The sequence below is a fragment of the Furipterus horrens genome, unplaced genomic scaffold, assembly GCF_987537825.1.
Source record: "Furipterus horrens unplaced genomic scaffold, mFurHor1.1.pri manual_scaffold_13, whole genome shotgun sequence".
Taxonomy (NCBI): domain Eukaryota; kingdom Metazoa; phylum Chordata; class Mammalia; order Chiroptera; family Furipteridae; genus Furipterus; species Furipterus horrens.
Genome location: NW_028327183.1, coordinates 51,898,234 through 51,922,556, shown reverse-complemented (window position 1 = coordinate 51,922,556; position 24,323 = coordinate 51,898,234). Strand labels below are relative to the sequence as shown.

The following is a 24,323-nucleotide window of genomic DNA, read 5'->3' as shown; positions in this document are numbered from 1 at the left end:
GACTCGGAGGCTACCTGGGACGAGGACAGTGATGGCAATGGGGTCCCAGCTCCAAGAGGTCGGGAGGCAGGGTCACTGGTGGGAACTACAAGTCATGTCCACCTGATGTATTTGTCTGCGTGAACATACCTTCTCTCCAGAGAGGGGAGACCTCCACTACCTGGACCTTGGCCTGGGCGCCTCTCAACACTGCTCCCGTGATGGGATAACACGTTTGGTCTGTGGTTGTCCTGAGGCCCCAGAGACCCTGATCCCCAGGCAGCTGGCCAGGTGGTGTTCCTTCCCCTGTGTAGACATGATGCCAGATGAAAAGGGCTGCAATTATGGGACCTTATGATTCTGCACAGGAGAGTCACCAACTCACTAGCTCAGAACCCCCTTGAGCAAATGGTGGCGAGGAGGACACGATATTTCTCGGCCCTCACCGCAACCCCCTCAAGGCCTGGGGAGCCCAAGTTTCCTTTCCAGGCCTGGCCACTGCTCTCACCCACCGCTTCTTGTTGGGGCATCCCCGGCCCCACCCATGAGCTCAGAATTTCCTTCCATGACACAGGGACCGGGACCTGCTGTGCCCTGTCAGGTGCAGACATGGTGCTGCTGCTGCTGTCCCTGCTGTGGTGGTGGTGGGGTTGGGGGGGTGAGTGGCATCAGAAAGAAAAGATGGGGAAGGGCGGAGGGGCGGATCTGCCACTGAGCCTGTGTGACCCCCAGGGTCCCTGCAGAAGCGGCGAGACGATGAGCTCCAAGTGTAAAAATGGGTGAGGGTGCAGGAGGGTCTGTGCGTCCACGTGCCCTGCTCCTTCTCCTACCTGCGGAGTTCACCGTATCCCCCTGGTATTATCTACATCTACTGGTACCGGCTTTAGAATGACACATGCTACCATAAACTTGTGGAGACCAACAACGCAAATAAACTAGTGAAGCTAAAGGCCCAGGACCGAGTCCTCCTCGCGGACCCCGGGAACAGCGACTGTTCCCTGAGCATCAGAGACGCCAGGAGGAGTGACGCGGGAATCTACGTCTTCCGAGTGGAGAGAGGAAATGCTGTGAAATACACTGACCTATATAAGATGCTGATCTTGAAGGTGACTGGTATGGCAGGGGCCCAGGAGAGGACCAAGGAATGTGGGATTCCATCTTAGAACAGGAACGGGAACTTGGGACCATCCCTGATGCAGGCCTGGGGCCCAGGGTGGTCGGAAGAAACACAGGACTGGGGCTGAACTGGGGCCCTGAAACATGAGTCTCCCTCAGGGTCACACTCTATGTTCCGAGCCCACAGGTCCCAGGCAGCTCCCTCTCGCCTCCTCAGACCTGACACAGAAACCAGACATCCTCATTCCGGAGCCCCTGGAGTCCGGCCGCCCCACGCAGCTGACCTGCAGCCTGCCAGGGTCCTGCGAAGGGGGACGTCCTCTCAGCTTCTCCTGGGAGGGGGTTGCTCTGGGCTCTCTCAACCCTGAGACCCTCCACTCCTCGGTGCTCACCTTCACCCCGAGGCCCTGGCACCACGGCACCAACCTCACCTGTCAGGTGACACACCAAGTAACTGGGGTGACCACGCAGAGAACCATCCGGCTCAATGTCTCCTGTGAGTGTTGGAGGGATGGCTGGTTCCCTGGGGGCAGTGGGACTGGTGTGTACATGCATGCATTTATGTGTGTGTGTGCGTGTGTATGTGTGCTTCTGTGAGTTATGTGCACCGGAGGCTGAGCTCCCTGAGAACACCCGTGCACGGATCTGAGTGCAGGCGGGGAGGGGGCAGGAAGGACAGCTATCCCTCCTTCCTGGTTCCCACGGTCCCTCCTTGGGTTGGGGTGACTTCCATCCTCTCCTCCCCTCTGAAGCTGGGCCATGTCTTTCTGTCACAGACGCCCCACAGAACCTCACCATAGGCATGTCCTTCAGAAATGTCACAGGTAGGAAAGAACCTCAGTCTCTGGGGCTGGGACCTGCCCCTGGGGCCGCCATGGAGCTGAGGGGGGCACATAACATGAATGGGATCAGATCCGGGGGAGGCAAGGCTGGAAATAACGACCCTGCTTCTCTCACCTTTGTGGGTGAGCGCCTGCCCCTGTGTTCTCTCCCCCTCTCCCTGCACTTCTCTCCCCCAGCCCTCAAGATCCTGCAAACCACATCCCTTCCCATCCTGGAGGGCGAGGCGCTGCGGCTGCTCTGTGTGGCTGACAGCAACCCCCCTGCAGCGCTGAGCTGGTTCCGGGGGTCCCCCAGCCCTGAACGCCACCCCCATCTCCAGCACCGCGATCCTGGAGCTGCCTCGCGTGGGGTTGGGGGAAGGAGAGCTCACCTGCCGCGCTCGGCACCCGCTGGGCTCCCAGCATGTTTCCGTCAGCCTCTCTGTGCAGAGTGAGTGCAGGACAGGTGCTGGGGGCAGGCAGCCAGGTCAGGCATTGGGGCTGTGGGCAGGACAGGACCTGGGGTCACAATTTTACCCTCTTTTCCTCTTCCCCAGGAAGCCCCCCTGGGGTGCAGCAGGGCTCCTGGCCCCTGGTGCTCACCCTGGTCAAAGGGGCCCTCATGGGGGCCGGCTTCCTCCTCACCTACGGCCTCACCTGGCTCTGCTACACCAGGTGGGCAGGTCTGTCTCCCTACAGGGACGGTCAGTGACCGGCCCCAGTTCCAGGTGGGGCTGAGCTGTCCCCCTGCCTGGAGCTGAGCTGAGCGAGGCCTGTGTTGGCTCTGCAGGTGCGGAGGCCCCCTGACAACAACGCCCACATCCTGACCGATTCTCCCCCCTTGTGAAGACGGCGCTGAGGTGAGATGCGGGGTCCCAGGGGCCATTGTGGGACATCAGTGTCACCTTCTCTGGGGAAACTCCTGACTCACCTGTCTCAATCGTGCCCTTGGGGTTTTAATTTGTGTGACTGAGTGACGACAAGGACAGTCAATGCCAATGGAAGAAGATTCTATGACTTTCAGTTTCTGAGAGGAGGCCCCGCCAGACCAGGCAGGACCCCAGGGGAAGCGCCAGGTCTCCTCAGGAGGCAGATACAAGTTGGGGGAAGCCTAGTCAGAGCCTTATGGGGGTTTCCATGGAAATCCAGGCCAGTGCACGGCGAGGCCTTTGTACAGACTTGGTGGGTGTGTTCCTGCGGGTGGTCTCTGTTTCTCTGGTCCCGGGTCCTCAGTGATTGAGGGCAGGTTGCTGGCTGGGGAATGTGGGCTCAGGGCTGGATGGTTTGCCTCTGAGGGGCTGTTCCTGGCAGAGTCCTTCCCTGTCTCTGAGAGGTGGGGAGTCCTGGGAGGAGCTGCCTCTCCTTGGCCAGCGGTTTTTCAGACTTGAAAGCATCCTAAGATGCAGAAAATGAACAACAGGTGATACCCACCCATGATGGGCCCCTTTTTCTGCCTGTGCCTCTCCCATTGGCCTGTCCTCTCTCTCTCCTCACCCTTACCTGGTAACACCTGAGTTTCTAGTCTCCCAAAGTGTCCTGTCAGTGCAGACACTCATACAGAGTAGTTAGGAGCACAGCTCTTCCTGTTCTATTCAAAGATGCCTACCTTGTAGTGATTACTGTTTAATTATAAATAAAAGTATGTTAAGTACTGCAACATAAAAATTGACTTTGCTGCCGTATTTAGTGTCTGTGGGAGTTTCTTGAACCCGCTTATGGATTCTGAGAATGACTGTGGTTAAGCTAACGGTTCTGGGCCAAACCTGTAATGAAGTTTGCAATGAATCCATTCCTCTCCCCTAGTGGGTCTCACTGGCTCTAGATGCAAAAATATACAAAACAGGACTCATGATTTTATCTCCTGAAGGATCACCATGCTATCCTTATTCTCTGAGGTTATTACATCTCGGATGTCAGAGCAGAAGACCAGGAGGGCTTTCCCAGGGAGAACATCTCAGGTGAGATGACTCAGGAACACGGAAATGCGGATGGCACTGTGTTCAGCAGAGGGAGGTCATGACCTTGGTTTTCCATCCAGGATTTCAATGAGCCAGACCCTGCCTGAGAATCTGAGTTAAAGAGATACCTTTTGGTATAGTCATAAGGAACATAGATAATAATAATGAAATAACTAGTTATGGTGCCTGGTGGGTGCTGGAAATGTCAGGGGAATCACTTCTCACAGCACGTGATTCTTGTTCTGGCCAGTGAGGCTCCATGGATTGGAGCGCTGTCTTGTCCACTGAAAGTTGCGGGTATTATATCCGGTCAGGGCACATGCAGTTTGCAGGTTCGATCCCCAATGGGGGCACCGATGGAAGGGAGTCGATCGATGTTTCTCTCTCACATCGATGTTTATTTCTCTTTTTCTCTCTCTCTCAAATCAGTAAATAAAAAAATATGTATATGATTCTCTTTCTACCATGTTGTGTACTCAAAACTAATACAAAATAATACTGAATGTAAAGTTGAAAAGTAAAATTTAACTAAAAAATAATACACACCCTTCTGCCTGTATGATTTATTTGGCCCATCAGTGCATTAATCATTTCTAATTTCTAATCGCCCCCCACAGATCCCTGCACGGCAGGCGGTGTGGGGAAGGAGTGCGGGAGGCCTGCGGAAAAGACGGTGATGGGGGAAGTGTCGCGATAAACAGCCCCACAGTCTACACATCCGAAATCATCTCAGTAATTTTATGTCCTGTGAATTTCACCTCCACAAATAATTTTATCTCCAGTTCACATGGAAAATACTCACACACACTCACACACACACTCCCATCCCTGAGATGGATTCTGTGGCCCTTCTGGAATACGATAGTGGTCGCTCCTTTACCCCAAGTCACGGCTGTGGGTTGTGTTCGCAGGGGCCTCGTGCTCAGAGGTGGGTCAGCCCGGCCTCCTCTCTGCTCTGAGGCCCTGGTTGCCTGGTGCAGGTCCTTCCATCCGTGCCTGTGGCTGTGGTCACAGCTTCCTCTCCTCTCACCGCCCCAACTGTCTGTCACTCCTGACCCAGGGGACAGAACGTGGACTTAGGGGATGGGGCAGTGTTGGGGCCACATCTGCAATCTCCAGTGTGAGAGGAACCTCCCGTGCTGGGTGGCACAAAAGCCAGAGGGAACCAGACAGGGGAGGGCCTGGGTGGGACCACTCACCAACGTTCAGTGATTTCTGATCATGGCTATGTAGTGCAGCCTCCATACACACCAAAAAGGACGCGGTTTGGAGCGCTCGGGTTGGTGAACACGCGTTGGCGCTGGGAGGGAGGGACCTCAGAGAGGCCACGGAAGCTCCGCGCCCCTGACTGCACACCCTGCCCTCTGCATCTGCTCCATCCGAGTCGTATTCTTTTATAACAAACCTGTGACCTCGTGAGTAAGATGTGCTCTGCGTTCTGTGAGCCATTCTGACAAGTTAATAAGTTCAAAGAGGAGGAGGTCTTGGGACTTTGATTCATAGCTGGTGGGTCAGAGGCACAGGTGAGACCCTGGGGTGACAATGGCATCAGACGTTGGGTTCGGGGGACACGTTAAGAACTGAAGCTTCAATTGTGGGCTCTGATGTTGTCCTCAGGTAGGTAGTGTCCGAATTGAGCTGAATTACTTGGTGGTGTGGGAGGAACTCCCCACCTTCCCCCCCATTGGAAACCAAAATAGTTTACATTCATTTTTTTGTAGTCAGCCTTCCAAATCCAGTGTGTGTGTGTGTGTGTGTGTGTAGAAATATTTTCCTGTTCTTGAGAGTGATACTTCAATGTTTACATGTGTTGTAAAGTTTTTCTCTCACTTGATGGCTGATGATTGAGCACGGTCTATGTTTCTTTTTTTTAAGTATATTTTATTGATTATGTTGTTACAATAGTTTCAATTATTGCCTCTTTGCTCCCCTCTGCCCAGTAATCCCCTTCCCTTCAGCAATTCCACGCCCCTTAGTTCATGTCCATGGGTCGTGCATGTAAGTTCTTTGGCTTCACCCTTTCCTATATTATTCTTAACTTCCCCCTGTCTATTTTGTACCAACCGATTATGCTTCTTAGTCCCTGCACCATTTCCCCACCTGTCCCCCCACCCACTCCCAGCTGATAACCCTCCAAATCATCTCCACACCTATGATCTGTTCCTATTCTAGTTTGCTTAGTAGGATTTTGTTTTTAATGTTTAGATTCAGTTGTTGATAAGTGAGTTTCTTGTCATTTTAGTGTTCATAGTTTTGATCTTTTTTCTCTTAAGTAAGTCTCGTTGACATTTCATATAATAATGGCTCAGTGATGATGAACTCTTTAGCTTCACCTTGTCTGGGAAGCACTTCATCTGCCCTTCCATTCTAAATGATAGCTGTGCTGGATAGAGTAATCTTGGTTGTAGGTCCTTGCTTTTCACCATGTTGAATACTTCTTGCCAGTCCCTTCTTGCCTGCAAAGTGCTTTTGAGAAATCAGCTGATAGTCTTATAGACAACCCTTTGTAGGCAACTCTTTGCTTTTCTCTTGCTGCTTTTAGGGTTCTCTCTTGCTGCTTTTAGGATTCTCTCTTGCTGCTTTTAGGATTCTCTCTTTATCTTTCACCTTCAGCATTTTAATCATGATGTGTCTTGGTGTGGTCCCCTCTGGATCCAGCTCGTCTGGGACTCTCTGTGCTTCCTGGACTTGTATGTCCATTCCCTTCACAAAATTTGGGAAGTTTTCCTTCATTATTTCTTCACATAAGTTCCCAATTTCTTGCTCTTCTTCTTCTTTTGGCATCCTTATGATTCAGATGTTGGCATGTTTAAAAGTGTCCCAGAGATTCCCAAGCCTCTTCTCATTTTTTTCAATGCCCGTCTCCTCAGTCTGCGCTGGTTGACTGATTTTTTCTTCCTTATGTTCCAAACCATCGATTTGAATCCTGATTTTCTTCCCTTCATCATTGGTTTTGTGTGGATTTTCCTTCATTTAACTTAGCATAGCCTTCACTTCTTTTCTTATGCGTTTGCCGTACTCAAGCATATCTGTCAAGCCTGTGAGCATCTTTGTCACCAGTGTTTTAAACTATTCATCTGTTAGGTTGGCTATCTCCTCGTCACTCATTTCTCTCACCAGAACCCTGATCCGCTCCCTCCTTTGGGCCATACTTCTCTGTCTCCTCATCTTGCCAGGGTCCTGTGTTTGTTTGCCTCTTGTGGTTAAGGTAGAGCTGTTGCTCCTGTTATGTTGTAAGAGGCGGAGCCTAAGGTATTTGTCAGTACACAGCAACCTGTTTCACCACATTGTGGTGCTGTATGTGGGGGAGGTGTCTGAGAGGGAACAATGCTGCTTGTTCAGCACTCGCCCCCTTTTCCAGGCACTTCTCCCACTTCCGTATGGAACTGGCACCCCTGTACCTCTTGCCCTGGCCGTCGTTCCCAGAGTGGGTGGGTCTGTGGACATTCTAGGATGGTGAGGGCCCTTTAAACAAGCGGACTCTGCTGAGAGACCAGCTGTTTCTGCTTCCATCCCAACCCCCACCGGCCTGCACAGTCAGAAGCAATGAGGCTTGATTTTCCCCGGTGCAGCAACCATGAGCTCTGTGGTCTGGTGAGGAGCTGGGAGCATTCCCCAGGTGTCCATTCTGACTTTTTAAAATGCGTAATTGTGCTTTCCACCAGCCTGCTGCTGCTGCCGCTGCTGCCACTACCACACTGCGTCCTCTCTGCCCGGCTCCGCCCCTCCTACATGTCTGGATGAGTATTTCTTTATATCTTTGTTTGTTGGACGTCCATGCAGTTTGACTTTCTGGAACTTCTCATTGTTTCTAGTTTTGAGGTAGTTGTATTAATTCTTAATTGTGGAGAGAGATGCAGCGTGTTTGTTTACGCCTCCAACTTGGCTAGAAGTCTGCCTATGGTGCCTTATAGGAGGAGTCCGTAGTTTCAGCACAGTCCAAGTTTTGATGTTTGTCTTTATAACTAGTGCTTTTTATGTCTTCTTCAGAAATCCCTCCCTATTGTAAATTCATGCAGACAGCCCTGCTCCATTATCTTCTAACAACTCTATTTTCTTTTTCTTGTGCAACAATACATCTTCAATCCATCTGCACTTGATTTTACTGCATTGTGGGAGCTAGGGGTGCAATCTCATTCAACTGCATTCGGATGCCTAGTTGCCCACACGTGTTATTGAAATGTTTATCATGCTTGGCCTGGTAGCATAGTTGGTTAGAACATTGTTCCAAATAGCAAGGTTCACGGTTCAATCCCAGGTCAGGGAACATGCAGGAATCTATCACTTAATGCATCAGTAAGTGAAACACGAAGTTGATATTTCTCTCTCTCTCTCTCTCTCTCTCTCTCTCTCAGCAGGATGACAGCAAGTGGGTGAGGGGGGAGGGGGAGGGAAGGGAGGAATGAGGGAGGAGGTAGTTTGAGCATAAAGGAAAAAGGTTCATAGACATGCACAACGGTGCGGTGATTGCTGGGTGCAGGGAGTATAAGGGGACCAAATTGTACTGGAATATGAAATAAAAATTAAAAAAAAAATAAAATCCATACATAAGAAAAACTAAAACAGATGTTTATCTTTGTGTTACTTCTCTGCATCACCTCCTCTATCTGCATGACATTTCCTGTGGTCTAGGTCTAGACGCCCTATTCTGTCCCCGTGGTTTAGTGGTGTAACACCGTGTCAGTGAATGCAACACCGCCTTATCATCTGTAACCCTTTACTGGGTCCTGAAGTCCTACAGAGCCTGTCCTTATACTTTGTTCTCCATGTTTGTCATGGCTGCATTTGGAAAAATTTGCTTTCATATAAATTTTACACGAGTGGTATCAAGTTTCCCAAAAGTGAACTTGGGGACTGGGTGACATGTTGCTTTAATTCTGCACATTCATCTGGGTAGAGTGGACTTCTACACTGTATTGTTTTACTATCCATCCACACGCATATTTCTTTATTTAGTAACATCTTTCATGTCCTTCAGATTTATCATCTCTTTCATTGAAGAAGTGCATTTTATATTTTATTATGTGCATCTCTGAACAGATATATTTCAGGTGTATTGTAACTTCTGATGTTCTTGTCAATGGCATCCTTTATAACATCCTACCTTTTGTTTATTGCGCTGATAGAATGCACTTGATTTTTTGGAATTTGAATTTGTCTCTAATACCCTTGCTAACTCTCATATTAAGGCCCCAAATGTATCTGTATGTAATTGTGGATTTTTCTTTTTTTTTTTTAATGTGTCTTATTGATTATAATGTTACATTTGTCCCAATTTCCCTTCCCTCTTCTCCCCTCCACCGGTGGCCCCCCTCCCTCCAGTTGTCCCCCCCTTTTAGACCATGTCCATTAGTTGTGCATATAGTTCTTCTCAACCTCTCTCTGTCTATTCCATTCCCTCCTACCATGATCCTTAATTCCTATATCATCTCCCTCCCTCTCCCCCTTCCCCCTCCCTGCTGACCTCCCCCCAATATGCTACCCATACCTATAGTTCTTTTTCCATTCTTGTTGCCTGTTTAGTTTGCCTTTGTTTCAGTTCCCTAGCTTCTGTTGTTGTTCTTGTGATACAGTTTTCATTTTAGTGTTCATAGTTTTGATCCTCCTTTCTCTAAACCAGTCCCTTTAACATCTCATATAACAGTGGTTTGGATCTAATGAACTCTTTCAGTTTTATTTTGTCCTGGAAACAATTTCTCTCCCCTTCTATTCTGAATGACAGTTTCGTTGGATAGAGTATTCGTGGCTGTAGGTTTGGGATTTTCATTACTTTGAATATTTCTTGCCAGTCCCTTCTTGCCTGCAGGGTCTCCCTTGAGAAGTCAGCTGAGAGTCTAATTGGGACCCCTTTGTACATGATTCTTTTCTTCTCTCTTGCTACTTTTAAGATTCTCTCTTTATCTTTAACTTTTGACATTTTGATTATAATGTGTCTTGGAGTGGTTCTCCCTGGGTCCAGTTTTTTTGGAATTCTCTGTGCTTCCTGGACCTGTAAGTCTATTTCCTTTCCCAAGTTTGGGAAGTTCTGCTTTATTATATTTTCACTAAATTTTTCAATTTCTACTTCATCTTCTTCACCCTCTGGCAAACCAATGATTCTTATGTTGGGCCTTTTATAGCTGTCCCAGAGGTTTCTGATGCTCTCATCATTTTCCTTGCTTCCCCTTTTTTTCTCTCTGCATTGGTTGACTGCTTGTTCCTTCTTTGTGTTCTGTTTTGTTGATTTGAACTCTGGATTTTATTTCCTCACCATCTGTCTCGTATGTGGTTTTGTTCCTTTCATTATGAGTGTTTTTCGATTCTTTCTCATCTTTTTCGAGATCTTTTAATTCTGTAAGCCACCTGATAACAATGGCCCTGAACTGAGCCTCTGACAGGGTTCTTATTTGTTCATCTGTCAGATTCTTCATCTGTTGCCTGGTGAGCTGCGCCGCCGGGATTTCTATAGTTGTCTGCCTCATTTTGACAGATGCGTTTTGTTTTCTTGGGCCGGCTGTAGGGGGCAGTGCCTGTGTACGCGTCACAACCCAGCGACCGGCGCCGATCCGCAACCTTTCTCGCCGGAGCTTTGTCGTCACTGCCCAGGTACCAGTGGCGATCCGCGACCTATTTCGCAGCCCTGTGGTGCTTTGTGTGGGGGCGGGGGTCCAAGATGGATTCACACAGTTATTCCGCTAGGAGACCGGGATCCGTCCTCCCGCCCTCTGGGCCTCACTGTTCGAGGCGATGCGGTGGCTGCTTCTCCCAGCGTTGGAGTCGCGAGTCACCGGGGTTCGACTGCAGCCGGGATTGTCCTCCCTGCCGCTGTCCCTGGTGCGACCGCAAACAGCACCGCCCCCTTTCGCTCGTCCTACCTGCCCAAAGGGCGCCGCTGGTTTATAACTTCGTACGTTGGGCTTCCGTGTAGCTTTATTTTCTGGAATTTCTAGTTATCTTTTGTTTTGAAGTAGTTGTATTCCTCTTTAGTTGTAGAGGGAGGCCTAGTGTGTCCATCTAAGCCTCCATCTTGGCCGGAAGTCTCAGATTTTTCTATATGTACATTTATTTATGAAGAAAGACAGCTTTGTCTTCGTTTTGCTTCTCACAGTTTTTACTGATTGTCATACCCCTTCTACGCAAGAACCTGATGCTACTGCATTAGGTGTGATGTTTGCTGAAGACACCCCCTGTCTCGTTAGGGAAGTTCTTCTTTGTTCCTAGTTCGCTGTGAGTTTTATCATGGAGGCATTTAAATCACCCACTGCTCCTTGTTTTATCTCATGATTTAATCAGTCAAGGGCAGATCAGGAAGACAGATGCGCCACTACGTATTTCAGCTGCAGGAATTTAGTGTAAGGAATTTGCTATGCTGATGTTGGAACACAAATGGAGGAGAAAGGAACTCTGCCTGGAAGACTTGGCCCAGCCTGAGTGTTTTTAGTATGTATTTATAATTGAGATAGATACTTGATATATAACATTCCTGCAGTTTCAAGTCCAGCTTAATGGTTTGCTAGATGTATATATTGTGATGTGCTCATCAGAATGTGTCTTGCTATATACCTGGCACCACATAAAGTTACACACTTGTTTCTTGTGATGAGAACTTTTAACAATTTATTCTCTTAGCAATTTTAAAATATACAATATGGTATTATTAACTATATTATTATAGTTAATAGTATTACTACCCACTATTATTAACTACTGTTGTTACAGAAACAGGGGTGTCCAAAAACCCCCAGAGCTTGCTGCTGGGGGTTGGGGAGAAGGAAGCAGCTTTCAGAATGCCTCCACATGCCTGAGGCTGGTGGCTGGTGTCTTTCGTATGCAAAATGGCTTTAAGGTATCCAAGGCCTCAAGTAGGTGGGAGGGGTCTTGGACCAGGGGACAGTATGGAAAAGGCACACAGAGCCTGCGTGAGGTTCTGTGAATGGTCAAAACTGCCATGCCCACTTCGTCGCAGGATGCAGTCAGGGATTTAAAAATAAGCGGCAGACGTTTTAACCAGGCTGACCATGCGGATTTAATGGGGCCTGACGATGCAGTGTTAAGGAAGGGACATACCTTGCTGCTTTGAAAAAGAACAGACAGACCATGTGGATTACAAAGGACTAACCATGCAGTTTACAAGGAGGCTGAGAATCCATGAGGTTCTGGATTAAAAGCTGCTGGACACCATAACACAGACGAGGTCCCCCCAATTAGAATTGAATGATTGGCAGCTGCTGGTAAAGCTGAACTGTGTTTGGAAAGTAGGGAAACTGTTTCTCTGACTTTTCTAAAACTAGCCTGCTTTGGTAGGGGGAAGGCAAGGATATGTGTTTATGGGTGTTTTAAGGAACATAAAACTTAACGGCAGAAATCCACAAATAACTAAATCTATATAACTGTTAAATAAACAATTCTTTTTGTTTTCACCAAACTCTGGTATTCAGAGTTGTAATTCTGGCGGCGGGCAATTGGGCCCCTAACTAAACAGCCCGCGGGTTCTGTTTCAATCGGAGAGCCCAGGGGTTCTGTAACGCTGTCACCATGCTGTGCCATGAACTCCTCATGACTTAATTTCCTTATGGCTGTAAGTTTGTACCTCTGACTACCCCAAACCCTCTGCCTCTGGCAACCGCTGATCTACTACTCTCTGCATGTATCAGTTTGCTTTAAAAAAAAAAACTGTTTATAAGTAAAATGATGTGGTATTATTCTTTGTCTGATTTAGTTCACTTAGCATAATGCCCATATCATCCTTCCACGGTATCAGAAAAAGGATTTTATTTTATTTAATTCTTTATGGTACAAAAATATTCCATTGTGCACAACCACATATTATTCATTCATTCATTTAATGGTGGACACTTAAGCTGCTCCCACATCTTGGCTATTGTAAATAATGTTGCAACAAACACGGGGATGCATTAGTTTTTTTCATGTTAGTATTTTCATTTCCTTCAAGTAAATACCCAGAAATGGAATTGTTGGATCTTACGGAAGCTCTATTTTTAACTTTTGAGGAACTGCCATACTGATTTACATAGTGGCCTCCAATTTAAATTCCGCCAACTGTGCAAGAGGGTTCTCCTCTCTGAACATTCTTGTCAACACTTACTATTTCCTGAGATTTGCTGGAACCCTCAGTGATGTGAGTTGTGGGGGCACAACCATGAAATCCTGCTTTCTTTAGACCTTTGCTGGCACAAAAGAATCTTCTTCGCAATAAGCATGGAGTTTGTGGTGGTGGTGGTTCGGAGTAGAGCCGGTTATATCTGGTTCACCTGCCCCCTGCAGCAGGGCCAAATCAGGTTTTGTGGGGCCCGATATTCATACTAGTGTTGAGATAACTGCTTCCAAAAACAGAACAAAAAACAAACAAAGAAAGGCAATATGTAGCACACGTGAATTTTTTTTGAAGTGAGAAAACACAGCCTATTAAGTCAGTAAAGCTAAAATGATGAAAACCAAAATATAAGACAATTCAAAACATTAGAGACCATTTTCATTAGTACTAAGGCATTGCAGTCTGGTACACTTGCATGACAAGTTCCATGCATTTCTGATTAATAGTCTGATTCCCTCTTCATAGGAGAATAACTCTTACAGTAATAAGTATTAATATTACATTAATAATCACTTTAATTATTAAATATTATATTTATATGATATAGAGAATAGAAGAGAATTCAGTATGGCCTCCAGCAGAGGTGACTGATATTTCTTTTTCTCCTGTACAGTATAAGAAACTTGTTTTTCAATCACATAACTTGGTACAGGAATGTCTGACCTGTTTCACACCATTGTCATATTTGTGAAAACGTTTATCAGGTTTCTTTCATTCATAACAGAGCAGTGGGCTTGCAGGTTGTTTCCAGACATCCCTGGAGCCCTTGCTGGGGCTTTGAAAAGAGACCAAGCATGTGAGGGGCCCTCAAGATAGAGCTCCCTGAGGATTCAGGTGGCAAGTTTGCTGCTGTGCTGTGGGCCAGACTTTGGGGTGCCCGCCAAATCGGGCAAGATCTCCCTGCACACGACCCATTTTTAAGGGGTGTGGGTGGTCACTGTCTCATAGACCCTCAGACCCTGGAAGAGGACCACGTGTGTATCCCATGTCCCCAAAACCCTCAGACCAGAGGGCTTTAATGTGCAGCTTTCCCCTGGATTCCACCCTCCACTGGAGTTTTGCCTGAATTCCTTCCTCTCCTTCAGCACTTGTGTGGTCTAAAGAAAACTTAACATTATCCTTTTCCAGAATGTTCAGTGATTTCAGCTGGAAGGTGGGTCCCTCTGAGTCACCAGGACCAGTTTGAACATAGCAGCCCCCTAGGTGACCTACTTCTTGACTTAAACATCATCTACAAGGTGATCACTTTCAGAGCCACATCTGGACAAACCTCTCAACCTCTGGGGGCCTCATTGTATTCACTTAGAGGACCTGACAGAGGGCTGAAGTTGGGACGGTGATTTCTCTGCACCCACCCCACCCCCATGGCCTGTGGAGCCCAAGTTCCCCCTCCAGGCCTGGCCACAGCTCTGTCACCCATGGCTTCCTGTTGGGGTGTCCTTGGCCCCACCCCACAGCTGGGCATTTCCCTCCCTGACACGGGGACCGGGACCCTCTCTGCTCTGTCAGATGCAGACATGGTGCCCCTGCTGCTGCTGCCCCTGCTGTGGGGGGGTGAGTGGGCTAAGGACGGGGGACGGGCAGGTGGGGGAGGGGAAGGCATTACAGCTGAGCCTCTGTGTCCCCCCAGGGTCCCTGCAGGAGAAGCAGGAAGGCTATGAGCTCCGAGTGCAGGAATTGGTGAGTGTGCAGGAGGGTCTGTGCGTCCACGTGTCCTGCTCCTTCTCCTACCCGTGGAGTTCATTGTATTCCCCTGGCGAACTCTACACCTACTGGTACCGGCGTGGGGACAACACAGATTATGATTCTCCTGTGGCCACAAACAACCGAAATAAACCAGTGAAGAGTGTAACCCAGGGCCGATTCCTCCTCGCGGACCCCACAACCAGCGACTGTACCCTGAGCATCAGAGACGCCAGGAGGAGTGACTCAGGAACCTACGTCTTCCGAGTGGAGAGAGGAAGTGCTGTGAAATATACTTACCGGGATAAGACGCTGACACTGCAGGTGACAGGTACGCACGCCAGGGTCGCAGGAGAGGTCGCTGAGACATGCGAGCCCGTGTTTGAGCAGGAAGAGGACCCTGGGACCCTCCCTGATGCAGGGCTTGGGCCCTGGGTTGGCAGGAGAGACAGGACCTGGAGTGATCTGGAGCCCCCAGGCCCAGGCCCAGGCCCATCACAGGGTCTCAGTCTGGGTCCCTAACCCTGGGGCCCCAGCACCTCCCTCTCGTCTCCTCAGAGCTGACACAGAAACCAGACATCCTCATTCCGGAGCCCCTGGAGTCCGGCCGCCCCACGCAGCTGACCTGCAGCCTGCCAGGGTCCTGCGAAGGGGGACGTCCTCTCAGCTTCTCCTGGGAGGGAGCCGCTGTTGCTTCTATGAATACCCAGACCCTCCGCTCCTCTGTGCTCACCTTCACTCCGAAGCCCCATGACCATGGCACAAATCTCACCTGTCAGATGACACGGACACTCCATGGAACTTGGGTGGCCACGCGGAGAACCATCCAGCTCAATGTCTTTTGTGAGTGTTTGAGGGTCCCTGAGGGCTGTGGGACAGGCTGTGCGTGTGCATGCGTGTGCATGTGTGTGCGTGTGTGTTGCATGTAGAGGCAGATGAGCTCCCTGAGAACACCCGTGCACGGATCTGAGTGCAGGTGGGGAGGGGGCTGGAAAGACAGCTATCCCTCCTTCCTGGTTCCCACCGCCCCTCCTTGGGTTGGGGTGACTTCGATCCGCTCCTCCCCTCTGAAGCTGGGCCATGTCTTTCTGTCACAGACGCCCCACAGAACCTCACCATAGGCATGTCCTTCAGAAATGTCACAGGTAGGAAAGAACCTCAGTCTCTGGGGCTGGGACCTGTCCCTGGGGCCGCCATGGAACTGAGGGGGGAACAATGTGAATGGGGTCAGATCCAGGGAGGCAAGACTGAAAATCATCACCTTCCTTCCATCACCTTTGTGAGTAGGCATCTGCCCCCCGGGGCACCACAATTCCTTCTCTCTCCCCTTCCTCCTCTCTCTCCCTTCCCTCTTCTCTCTCTCCCCACACTTCTCTCCCCCAGCCCTCAAGATCCTGGAAACCACATCCCTTCCCATCCTGGAGGGCGAGGCGCCGCGGCTGCTCTGTGTGGCTGACAGCAACCCCCCTGCAACGCTGAGCTGGTTCCGGGGTCCCCCAGCCCTGAATGCCACCCCCATCTCCAGCACCGCGATCCTGGAGCTGCCTCGCGTGGGGTCGGGGGACGAAGGAGAGCTCACCTGCCGCGCTCGGCACCCGCTGGGCTCCCAAAGTGTCTCTCTCAGCCTCTCCGTGGTCTGTGAGTGCGGGGACCCCGGGGCAGGTGACCTGGGTCCCAGCAGGCAGGGGCTCCGCTGACCTTCTCCTCGCTCCCCGCAGACCCCCCACAGCTGCTGGGACCCGCCTGCTCCTGGGAGGAGGACGAGGGTCTGCGCTGCAACTGCTCCTCCCGAGCCCAGCCGGCCCCCTCGCTGCGCTGGCGGCTGGGGGAGCGGCTGCTGGAGGGGACCCCCAGCGATGGCTCCTACACGGTCACCTCCCGCTCAGCCGGGCCCTGGGCCCACAGCGCCCTGAGCCTCCGCACGGGGCTCGGCGCCGGCCTCAGACTCAGCTGCGGGGCCGGGAACGTCCACGGGGCCCAGAGCGCCTCTGTCCTGCTGCTGTCGCCGCTGCCAGGTCGGGGCCTGCTGGGGACAGAGGCTTCGGGAGAGAGGGTGGGGTCAGAGAGGAGCTGGTACCGGGGAGAGGGGCTGCGGCGGGAAGGGGGTGATTGCTAGGAGGACACCCACCATCTGGTGTCTGAATGGAACCTCCGTCGGGTTCTGCAAGGACCGGGGCAGACAAGACACCGAGTCCTTAGGGTGGTGCACTCACACTAAGCGCTGAGCCCCTCCCAGCCCTCAGCACCTGGGGTCCTGGGCTGGAGACAGAGGAGAGCTCACCTGCCGCGCTCGGCACCCGCTGGGCTCCCAGCATGTTTCCTTCAGCCTCTCTGTGCAGAGTGAGTGCAGGACAGGTGCTGGGAGCCGGCAGCCATCTCAGGCGTTGGGGCTGTGGGCAGGACAGGACCGGGGGTCACAATGTCACACCCCCTCTCCTCTTCCCCAGGAAGCCCCCCTCCCTGCAGGTGTGTGACTGAGGAGGAACAGGGCTCCTGGCCCCTGGTGCTCACCCTGGTCAGAGGGGCCCTCATGGGGGCCGGCTTCCTCCTCACCTACGGCCTCACCTGGCTCTACTACACCAGGTGGGCAGGTCTGTCTCCCTACAGGGACGGTCAGTGACTGGCCCCAGTTCCAGGTGGGGCTGAGCTGTCCCCCTGCCTGGAGCTGAGCTGAGCGAGGCCTGTGTTGGCTCTGCAGGTGCGGAGGCCCCCTGACAACAACGCCCACATCCTGACCGATTCTCCCTTATGTCACGATGGCGCTGAGGTGAGATGCGGGGTCCCAGGGGCCATCGTGGGACATCAGTGTCACCTTCTCCCTGGAAACTCTTGACTCACCTGTCTCAATCGTGCCCTTGGGATTTTAATTTGTGTGACTGTGTGACGACAAGGACAGTCAATGCCAATGGAAGGAGATTCTATGACTTTCATTTTCTGAGAGGAGGTCCCACCAGTCCAGGAAGGGCCCCAGGGGAAGCACCAGGTCTCCTCAGTAAAGAGACGCAAGTTGGGGGGAGCCTAGTCAGAGTCTTATGGGGGTTTCCATGGAAATCCAGGCCAGTGCAGGGCGAGGCCTTTGTACAGACTTGGTGGGTGTGTTCCTGTGGGTGGTCTCTGTTTCTCTGGTCCCGGGTCCTCAGTGATTGACGGCAGGTTGGTGGCTCGGGAATGTGGGCTCAGGACTGGTTGTTTTGCCTCTGAGGGGCTGTTCCTGGCAGAGTCCTTCCCTGTCTCTGAGAGGTGGTGGGTCCTGGGAGGAGCTGTCTCTCCTTGGCCAGCAAGGTTTTACAGACTTGAAAGCATCCTAAGATACAGAAAATAAACAACAGGTGATACCCACCCATGATGGCCCCTTGTTTCTGCCTGTGCCTCTCCCCTTTGACCTGTCCTCCCACTCTCCCCACCCTCTGCTCTTCTCTCTCCTTCCAACGCCCAAGAAGGGGACAAACTTGGGGTCTTATCCTCCAATTGCCCAGAAGGTACCTGGTAACACCTGACTGTAGTCTCCCAAACTGCCCTGTCAGTGCAGACACTCACACAGAGTAGTGAGGAGCACAGCTCTTCTGTTCTATTCAAAGATGCCTACATTGTCGTGATTACTGTTTAATTATAAATAAAAGTATGTTAAGTACTGCAACACAAAAATTGACTTTGCTGTTGTCTTTAGTGTCTGTGGGAGTTTCTTGAGCCCAGATTTGGGATCTGAGAATGACTGTAGCTGAGCTAACGGTTCTGGGCCAAACCTGTAATGAATGTTTGCACTGAATTCATTCCTCTGCTCTAGTGGGTCTCGCTGACTCCAGATACAAAAATATACAAAAGAGGATTCAAATAATTTTATGTCCTGAAGGATCACCATACCATCCTCATTCTCTGAGGTTATTATCTCTCAGATGTCAGAGCAGAAGACCAGGAGGGCTTTCCCAGGCAGAACGTCTCAGGTGAGATGACTCAGGAACACGGAAATGTGGATGGCACCGTGTACAGCACAGGGTGTTCTTGGCCTTGGTTTTCCATCCAGGATTTGAATGAGCCAGAACCTGGCTGAGAATCTGAATTCCAGAGACACCCTTTTTAGAATCGCCATAAGGAACATAGATACAATAGTGAAACAACTATGTACGGTGCCCGGGGGGTGCTGGAAATATCAGGGGAATCACTTCTCACAGCACGTGATTCTTGTTCTGGACAGTGTGGCTCCATGGATTGGAGCACTATCTTGTCCACTGAAAGTTGTGGGTATTATATCCTGTCAGGGCACATGCCTAGTTTGTAGGTTCGATCCCTGATGGAGGCACTTGTGGAAGGGAGTATATTGATGTTTCTCTCTCACATCGATGTTTATTTCTCTTTTTCTCTCCCTCTAAAATCAATAAGTAAAAAAATATGTATCTGATTCTCTTTCTACCATGTTGTGTACTCAAAACTAATACAAAATAATACTGAAAGTAAACTGAAATTGAAAAATAAAATTTAACTAAAAAATAATAGACACCGTTGTGCCTGTAGGATTTATTTGGCCCATCAGTGCATTAATCATTTCTAATCGCCCCCCACAGATCCCTGCACAGCAGGCGGTGTGGGGAAGGAGTGCGGGAGGCCTGCGGAAAAGACGGTGATGGGGGAAGTGTCGCGATAAACAGCCCCCCAGTCTACACATCCGAAATCAGCACAGAAATTTTATGTCATGTGAATTTCACCTCCACAAATAATTTTATCACTAGTTCACATGGAAAATACTCACACACTCACACACACACACTCCCTTTCCTGAGATGGATTCTGTGACCCTTCTGGAATGCGACAGTGGTCGCTCCTTTCCCCCGAGTCACGTCTGTGGGTTGTGTTCGCAGGGGCCTCGTGCTCAGAGGTGGGTCAGCCCGGCCTCCTCTCTGCTCTGAGGCCCTGGTTGCCTGGTGCAGGTCCTTCCATCCGTGCCTGTGGCTGTGGTCACAGCTTCCTCTCCTCTCACCGCCCCAACTGTCTGTCACTCCTGACCCAGGGGACAGAGCGTGGACTTAGGGGATGGGGCAGTGTTGGGGCCACATCTGCAATCTCCAGTGTGAGAGGAGCCTCCCGTGCTGGGTGGCACAAAAGCCAGAGGGAACCAGACAGGGGGAGGGCCTGGGTGGGACCACTCACCAACGTTCAGTGATTTCTGATCATGGCTATGTCGTGCAGCCTCCATACACACCAAAAAGGACGCGGTTTGGAGCGCTCGGGTTGGTGAACACGCGTTGGCGCTGGGAGGGAGGGACCTCAGAGAGGCCACGGAAGCTCCACGCCCCCGACTGCACACCCTGCCCTCTGCATCTGCTCCATCCCGAGTCATATTCTTTTATAACAAACCTGTGACCTCGTGAGTAAGATGTGCTCTGCGTTCTGTGAGCCATTCTGGCAAGTTAATAAATTCAAAGAGGAGGAGGTCTTGGGACCCTGATTCATAGCTGGTGTGTTGAAGGCACAGGTGAGAACTGGACTTGACACTGGCATCTGACATTGGGTTCGGGGGGACACGTTAAGAACTGAAGCTTCAATTGTGGGCTCTGATGTTGTCCTCAGGTAGGTAGTGTCAGAATTGAGCTGAATTACTTGGTGGTGTGGGAGGAATGCCCCACCTTCCCCCCCATTGGAAACCAAAATAGTTTACATTCATTTTTTTGCAGTCAGCCTTCCAAATCCAGTGTGTGTGTGTGTGTGTGTGTGTGTAGAAATATTTTCCTATTCTTGAGAGTGATACTTCAATGTTTACATGTGTTGTAAAGTTTTTCTCTCACTTGATGGCTGATGATTGAGCATGGCCTATGTTTCTTTTTTTTAAGTATATTTTATTGATTATGTTGTTACAGTAGTTTCAATTATTGCCTCTTTGCTCCCCTCTGCCCAGTAACCCCCTTCCCTCCAGCAATTCCATGCCCCTTAGCTCATGTCCATGGGTCGTGCATGTAAGTTCTTTGGCTTCACCCTTTCCTATATTATTCTTAACTTCCCCTGTCTATTTTGTACCAAACAATTATGCTTCTTAGTCCCTGCACCATTTCCCCACCTGTCCACCCACACCCTCCCATCTGAAAACCATCCACATCATCTCCACACCTATGATCTGTTCCTATTCTAGTTTGCTTAGTAGGATTTTGTTTTTAATGTTTAGATTCAGTTGTTGATAAGTGAGTTTCTTGTCATTTTAGTGTTCATAGTTTTGATCTTTTTTCTCTTAAGTAAGTCTAGTTGACATTTCATATAATAATGGCTCAGTGATGATGAACTCTTTAGCTTCACCTTGTCTGGGAAGCACTTCATCTGCCCTTCATTCTAAATGATAGCTGTGCTGGATAGAGTAATCTTGGTTGTAGGTCCTTGCTTTTCACCATGTTGAATACTTCTTGCCAGTCCCTTCTTGCCTGCAAAGTGCTTTTGAGAAATCAGCTGATAGTCTTATAGACACCCCTTTGTAGACAACTCTTTGCTTTTCTCTTGCTGCTTTTAGGGTTCTCTCTTGCTGCTTTTAGGATTCTCTCTTTATCTTTCACCTTCAGCATTTTAATCATGATGTGTCTTGGTGTGGTCCCCTCTGGATCCAGCTCGTCTGGGACTCTCTGTGCTTCCTGGACTTGTATGTCCATTCCCTTCACAAAATTTGGGAAGTTTTCCTTCATTATTTCTTCACATAAGTTCCCAATTTCTTGCTCTTCTTCTTCTTTTGGCATCCTTATGATTCAGATGTTGGCATGTTTAAAGGTGTCCCAGAGATTCCCAAGCCTCTTCTCATTTTTTTCAATGCCCGTCTCCTCAGTCTGCGCTGGTTGACTGGTTTTTTCTTCCTTATGTTCCAAACCATCGATTTGAATCCTGATTATCTTCCCTTCATCATTCCTTTTGTGTGGATTTTCCTTCATTTAACTTAGCATAGCCTTCACTTCTTTTCTTATGCGTTTGCCGTACTCAAGCATATCTGTCAAGCCTGTGAGCATCTTTATCACCAGTGTTTTAAACGATGCATCTGTTAGGTTGGCTATCTCCTTGTCACTCATTTCTCTCACCAGAACCCTGATCCGCTCCCTCCTTTGGGCCATACTTCTCTATCTCCTCATCTTGCCGGGCTCCCGTGTTTGTTTGCCTCTTGTGGTTAAGGTAGAGCTGTTGCTCCTGTTATGTTGTAAGAGGCGGAGCCTAAGGTATTTGTCAGTACACAGCGACCTGTTTCACCACATTGTGGTGCTGTATGTGGGGGAGGTGTCTGAGAGGGAACAATGCTGCCTGTTCAGCACTCGCCCCCTTTTCCAGGCACTTCTCCCACTTCTGTATGAAACTGGCACCCCTGTAGCTCTTGCCCTGGCCATCGTTCCCAGAGTGGGTGGGTCTGCGGACATTCTAGGGTGGTGAGGGCCCTTTAAACAAGCGGACTCTGCTGAGAGACCAGCTGTTTCTGCCTTCATCCCAACCCCCACTGGTTTGCACAGTCAGAAGCAATGAGGCTTGATTTTCCCCGGTGCAGCAACCATGAGCTCTGTGGTCTGGTGAGGAGCTGGGAGCATTCCCCAGGTGTCCATTCTGACTTTTTAAAACGTGTAACTGTGCTTTCCACGGGCCTGCTGCTGCTGCCGCTGCTGCCACCACCACACTGCGTCCTCTCTGCCCCGGCTCCGCCCCTCCTACATGTCTGGATGAGTATTTCTTCTTTATATCTTTGTTTGTTGGACGTCCATGCAGTTTGACTTTCTGGAACTTCTCATTGTTTCTAGTTTTGAGGTAGTTGTATTACTTCTTAATTGTGGAGAGAGATGCAGCGTGTTTGTTTACACCTCCAACTTGGCTAGAAGTCTGCCTATGGTGCCTTATAGGAGGAGTCCGTAGTTTCAGCATAGTCCAAGTTTTGATGTTTGTCTTTATAACTAGTGCTTTTTATGTCTTCTTCAGAAATCCCTCCCTACTGTAAATTCATGGAGACAGCCCTGCTCCATTATCTTCTAACAACTCTATTTTCTTTTTCTTGTGCAACAATAGATCTTCAATCCATCTGCACTTGATTTTACTGCATTGTGGGAGCTAGGGGTGCAATCTCATTCAACTGCATTCGGATGCCTAGTTGCCCACATGTGTTATTGAAATGTTTATCATGCTTGGCCTGGTAGCATAGTTGGTTAGAACATTGTTCCAATTAGCAAGGTTCACGGTTCAATCCCAGGTCAGGGAACATGCAGGAATCTATCAATTAATGCATCAGTAAGTGAAACACGAAGTTGATATTTCTCTCTCTCTCTCTCTCTCTCTCTCTCTCTCTCTCTCTCTCAGCAGGATGACAGCAAGTGGGTGAGGGGTGGGAGAGGGGGAGGGAAGGGAGGAATGAGGGAGGAGGTAGTTTGAGCATAAAGGAAAAAGGTTCATAGACATGCACAACGGTGCGGTGATTGCTGGGTGCAGGGGGTATAAGGGGACCAAATTGTACTGGAAAATGAAATAAAAATTAAATAAAAAATAAAATTCACACATAGGAAAAACTAAAACAGATGTTTATCTTTGTGTTACTTCTCTGCATCACCTCCTCTATCTGCATGACATTTCCTGTGGTCTAGGTCTAGACGCCCTATTCTGTCCCAGTGGTTTAGTGGTGTAACACTGTGTCAGTGAATGCAACACCGCCTTATCATCTGTAACCCTTTACTGGGTCCTGAAGTCCTACAGAGCCTGTCCTTATACTTTGTTCTCCATGTTTGTCTTGGCTGCATTTGGAAAAATTTGCTTTCATATAAATTTTACAAGAGCGGTATCAAGTTTCCCAAAAGTGAACTTGGGGATTGGGTGACATGTTGCTTTAATTCTGCATATTCATCTGGCTAGAGTGGACTTTTACACAATATTGTTTTAATATCCATCCACATGCATATTTCTTTATTTAGTAACATCTTTCATGTCCTTCAGATTTATCATCTCTTTCATTGAAAAAATGCATTTTATATTTTTATTATGTACATATATGAACAGATATATTTCAGGTGTATTGTAACTTCTGATGCTCTTGTCAATGGCATCCTTTATAACATCCTACCTTTTGTTTTTTGTGCTGATAGAAAAGTGCATTTGAGTTTTGGAATTCGATTTTGTCTCTAAGGCCGTTGCTAATTTTCATATTAAGCCCCCAAATGCATCTCTATGTAATGTGGATTTTTCTATATATACATTCATTTATGAAGAGAGACAGCTTTGTCTTCTTTTTGTTTTTCACAGTTTTTAATGATTGTCATACCCCTTCTATATTGGAACCCAATGCTACTGCATTCAGTATGATGTTTGCTGAAGACACCCCCTATCTCATTAAGGAAATTCTCCTCTGTTCTGAGTTGGTTACGAGTTTTATCATGAAGACATTTGAAATCACCCACTGCTCCTTGTTTTATCTCTTGAGATTTAATCAGTCAAGGGTGGACTGGGGACACAGAAGCCCAAGCATGTCTTTCAGCAGCAATAATTTTTAAAGAAGGGTCTTAATATCTGAGAGGGGGGGATAGTTATTTATTACGAACCATGGGTATGGACTTGGGGGGGGATTGCTGGGGGAGGGAGATGCTGGGTGGAGGGGAGTAAAGGGGAGAAAATTGGAACTATTGTAACAATATAATCAATAAAGAAAAACTGGAAAAAATAATTTTTAAAGAAATGCTTTATTATTTACTT

General features: G+C 49.1%; 1 protein-coding gene and 1 pseudogene across 1 annotated transcript; both read left to right on the top strand.

Moving 5' to 3' along the window:
* The first annotated feature begins 576 nt into the window (after window positions 1–576).
* Window positions 577–2,753, top strand: LOC149995261 (sialic acid-binding Ig-like lectin 14; annotated as a pseudogene).
* An 11,683-nt stretch (window positions 2,754–14,436) lies between these two features.
* On the top strand, window positions 14,437–17,386 carry LOC149995260 (sialic acid-binding Ig-like lectin 14). Its single transcript, XM_090259161.1, has 8 exons — window positions 14,437–14,522; window positions 14,599–14,982; window positions 15,210–15,494; window positions 15,749–15,796; window positions 16,035–16,289; window positions 16,370–16,724; window positions 17,118–17,234; window positions 17,350–17,386. Exons 1-8 carry the CDS (start codon window positions 14,486–14,488, stop codon window positions 17,384–17,386), a joined length of 1,518 nt encoding a protein of 505 aa, XP_090115287.1. The 5' UTR covers window positions 14,437–14,485.
* The last annotated feature ends 6,937 nt before the right edge of the window (window positions 17,387–24,323 follow it).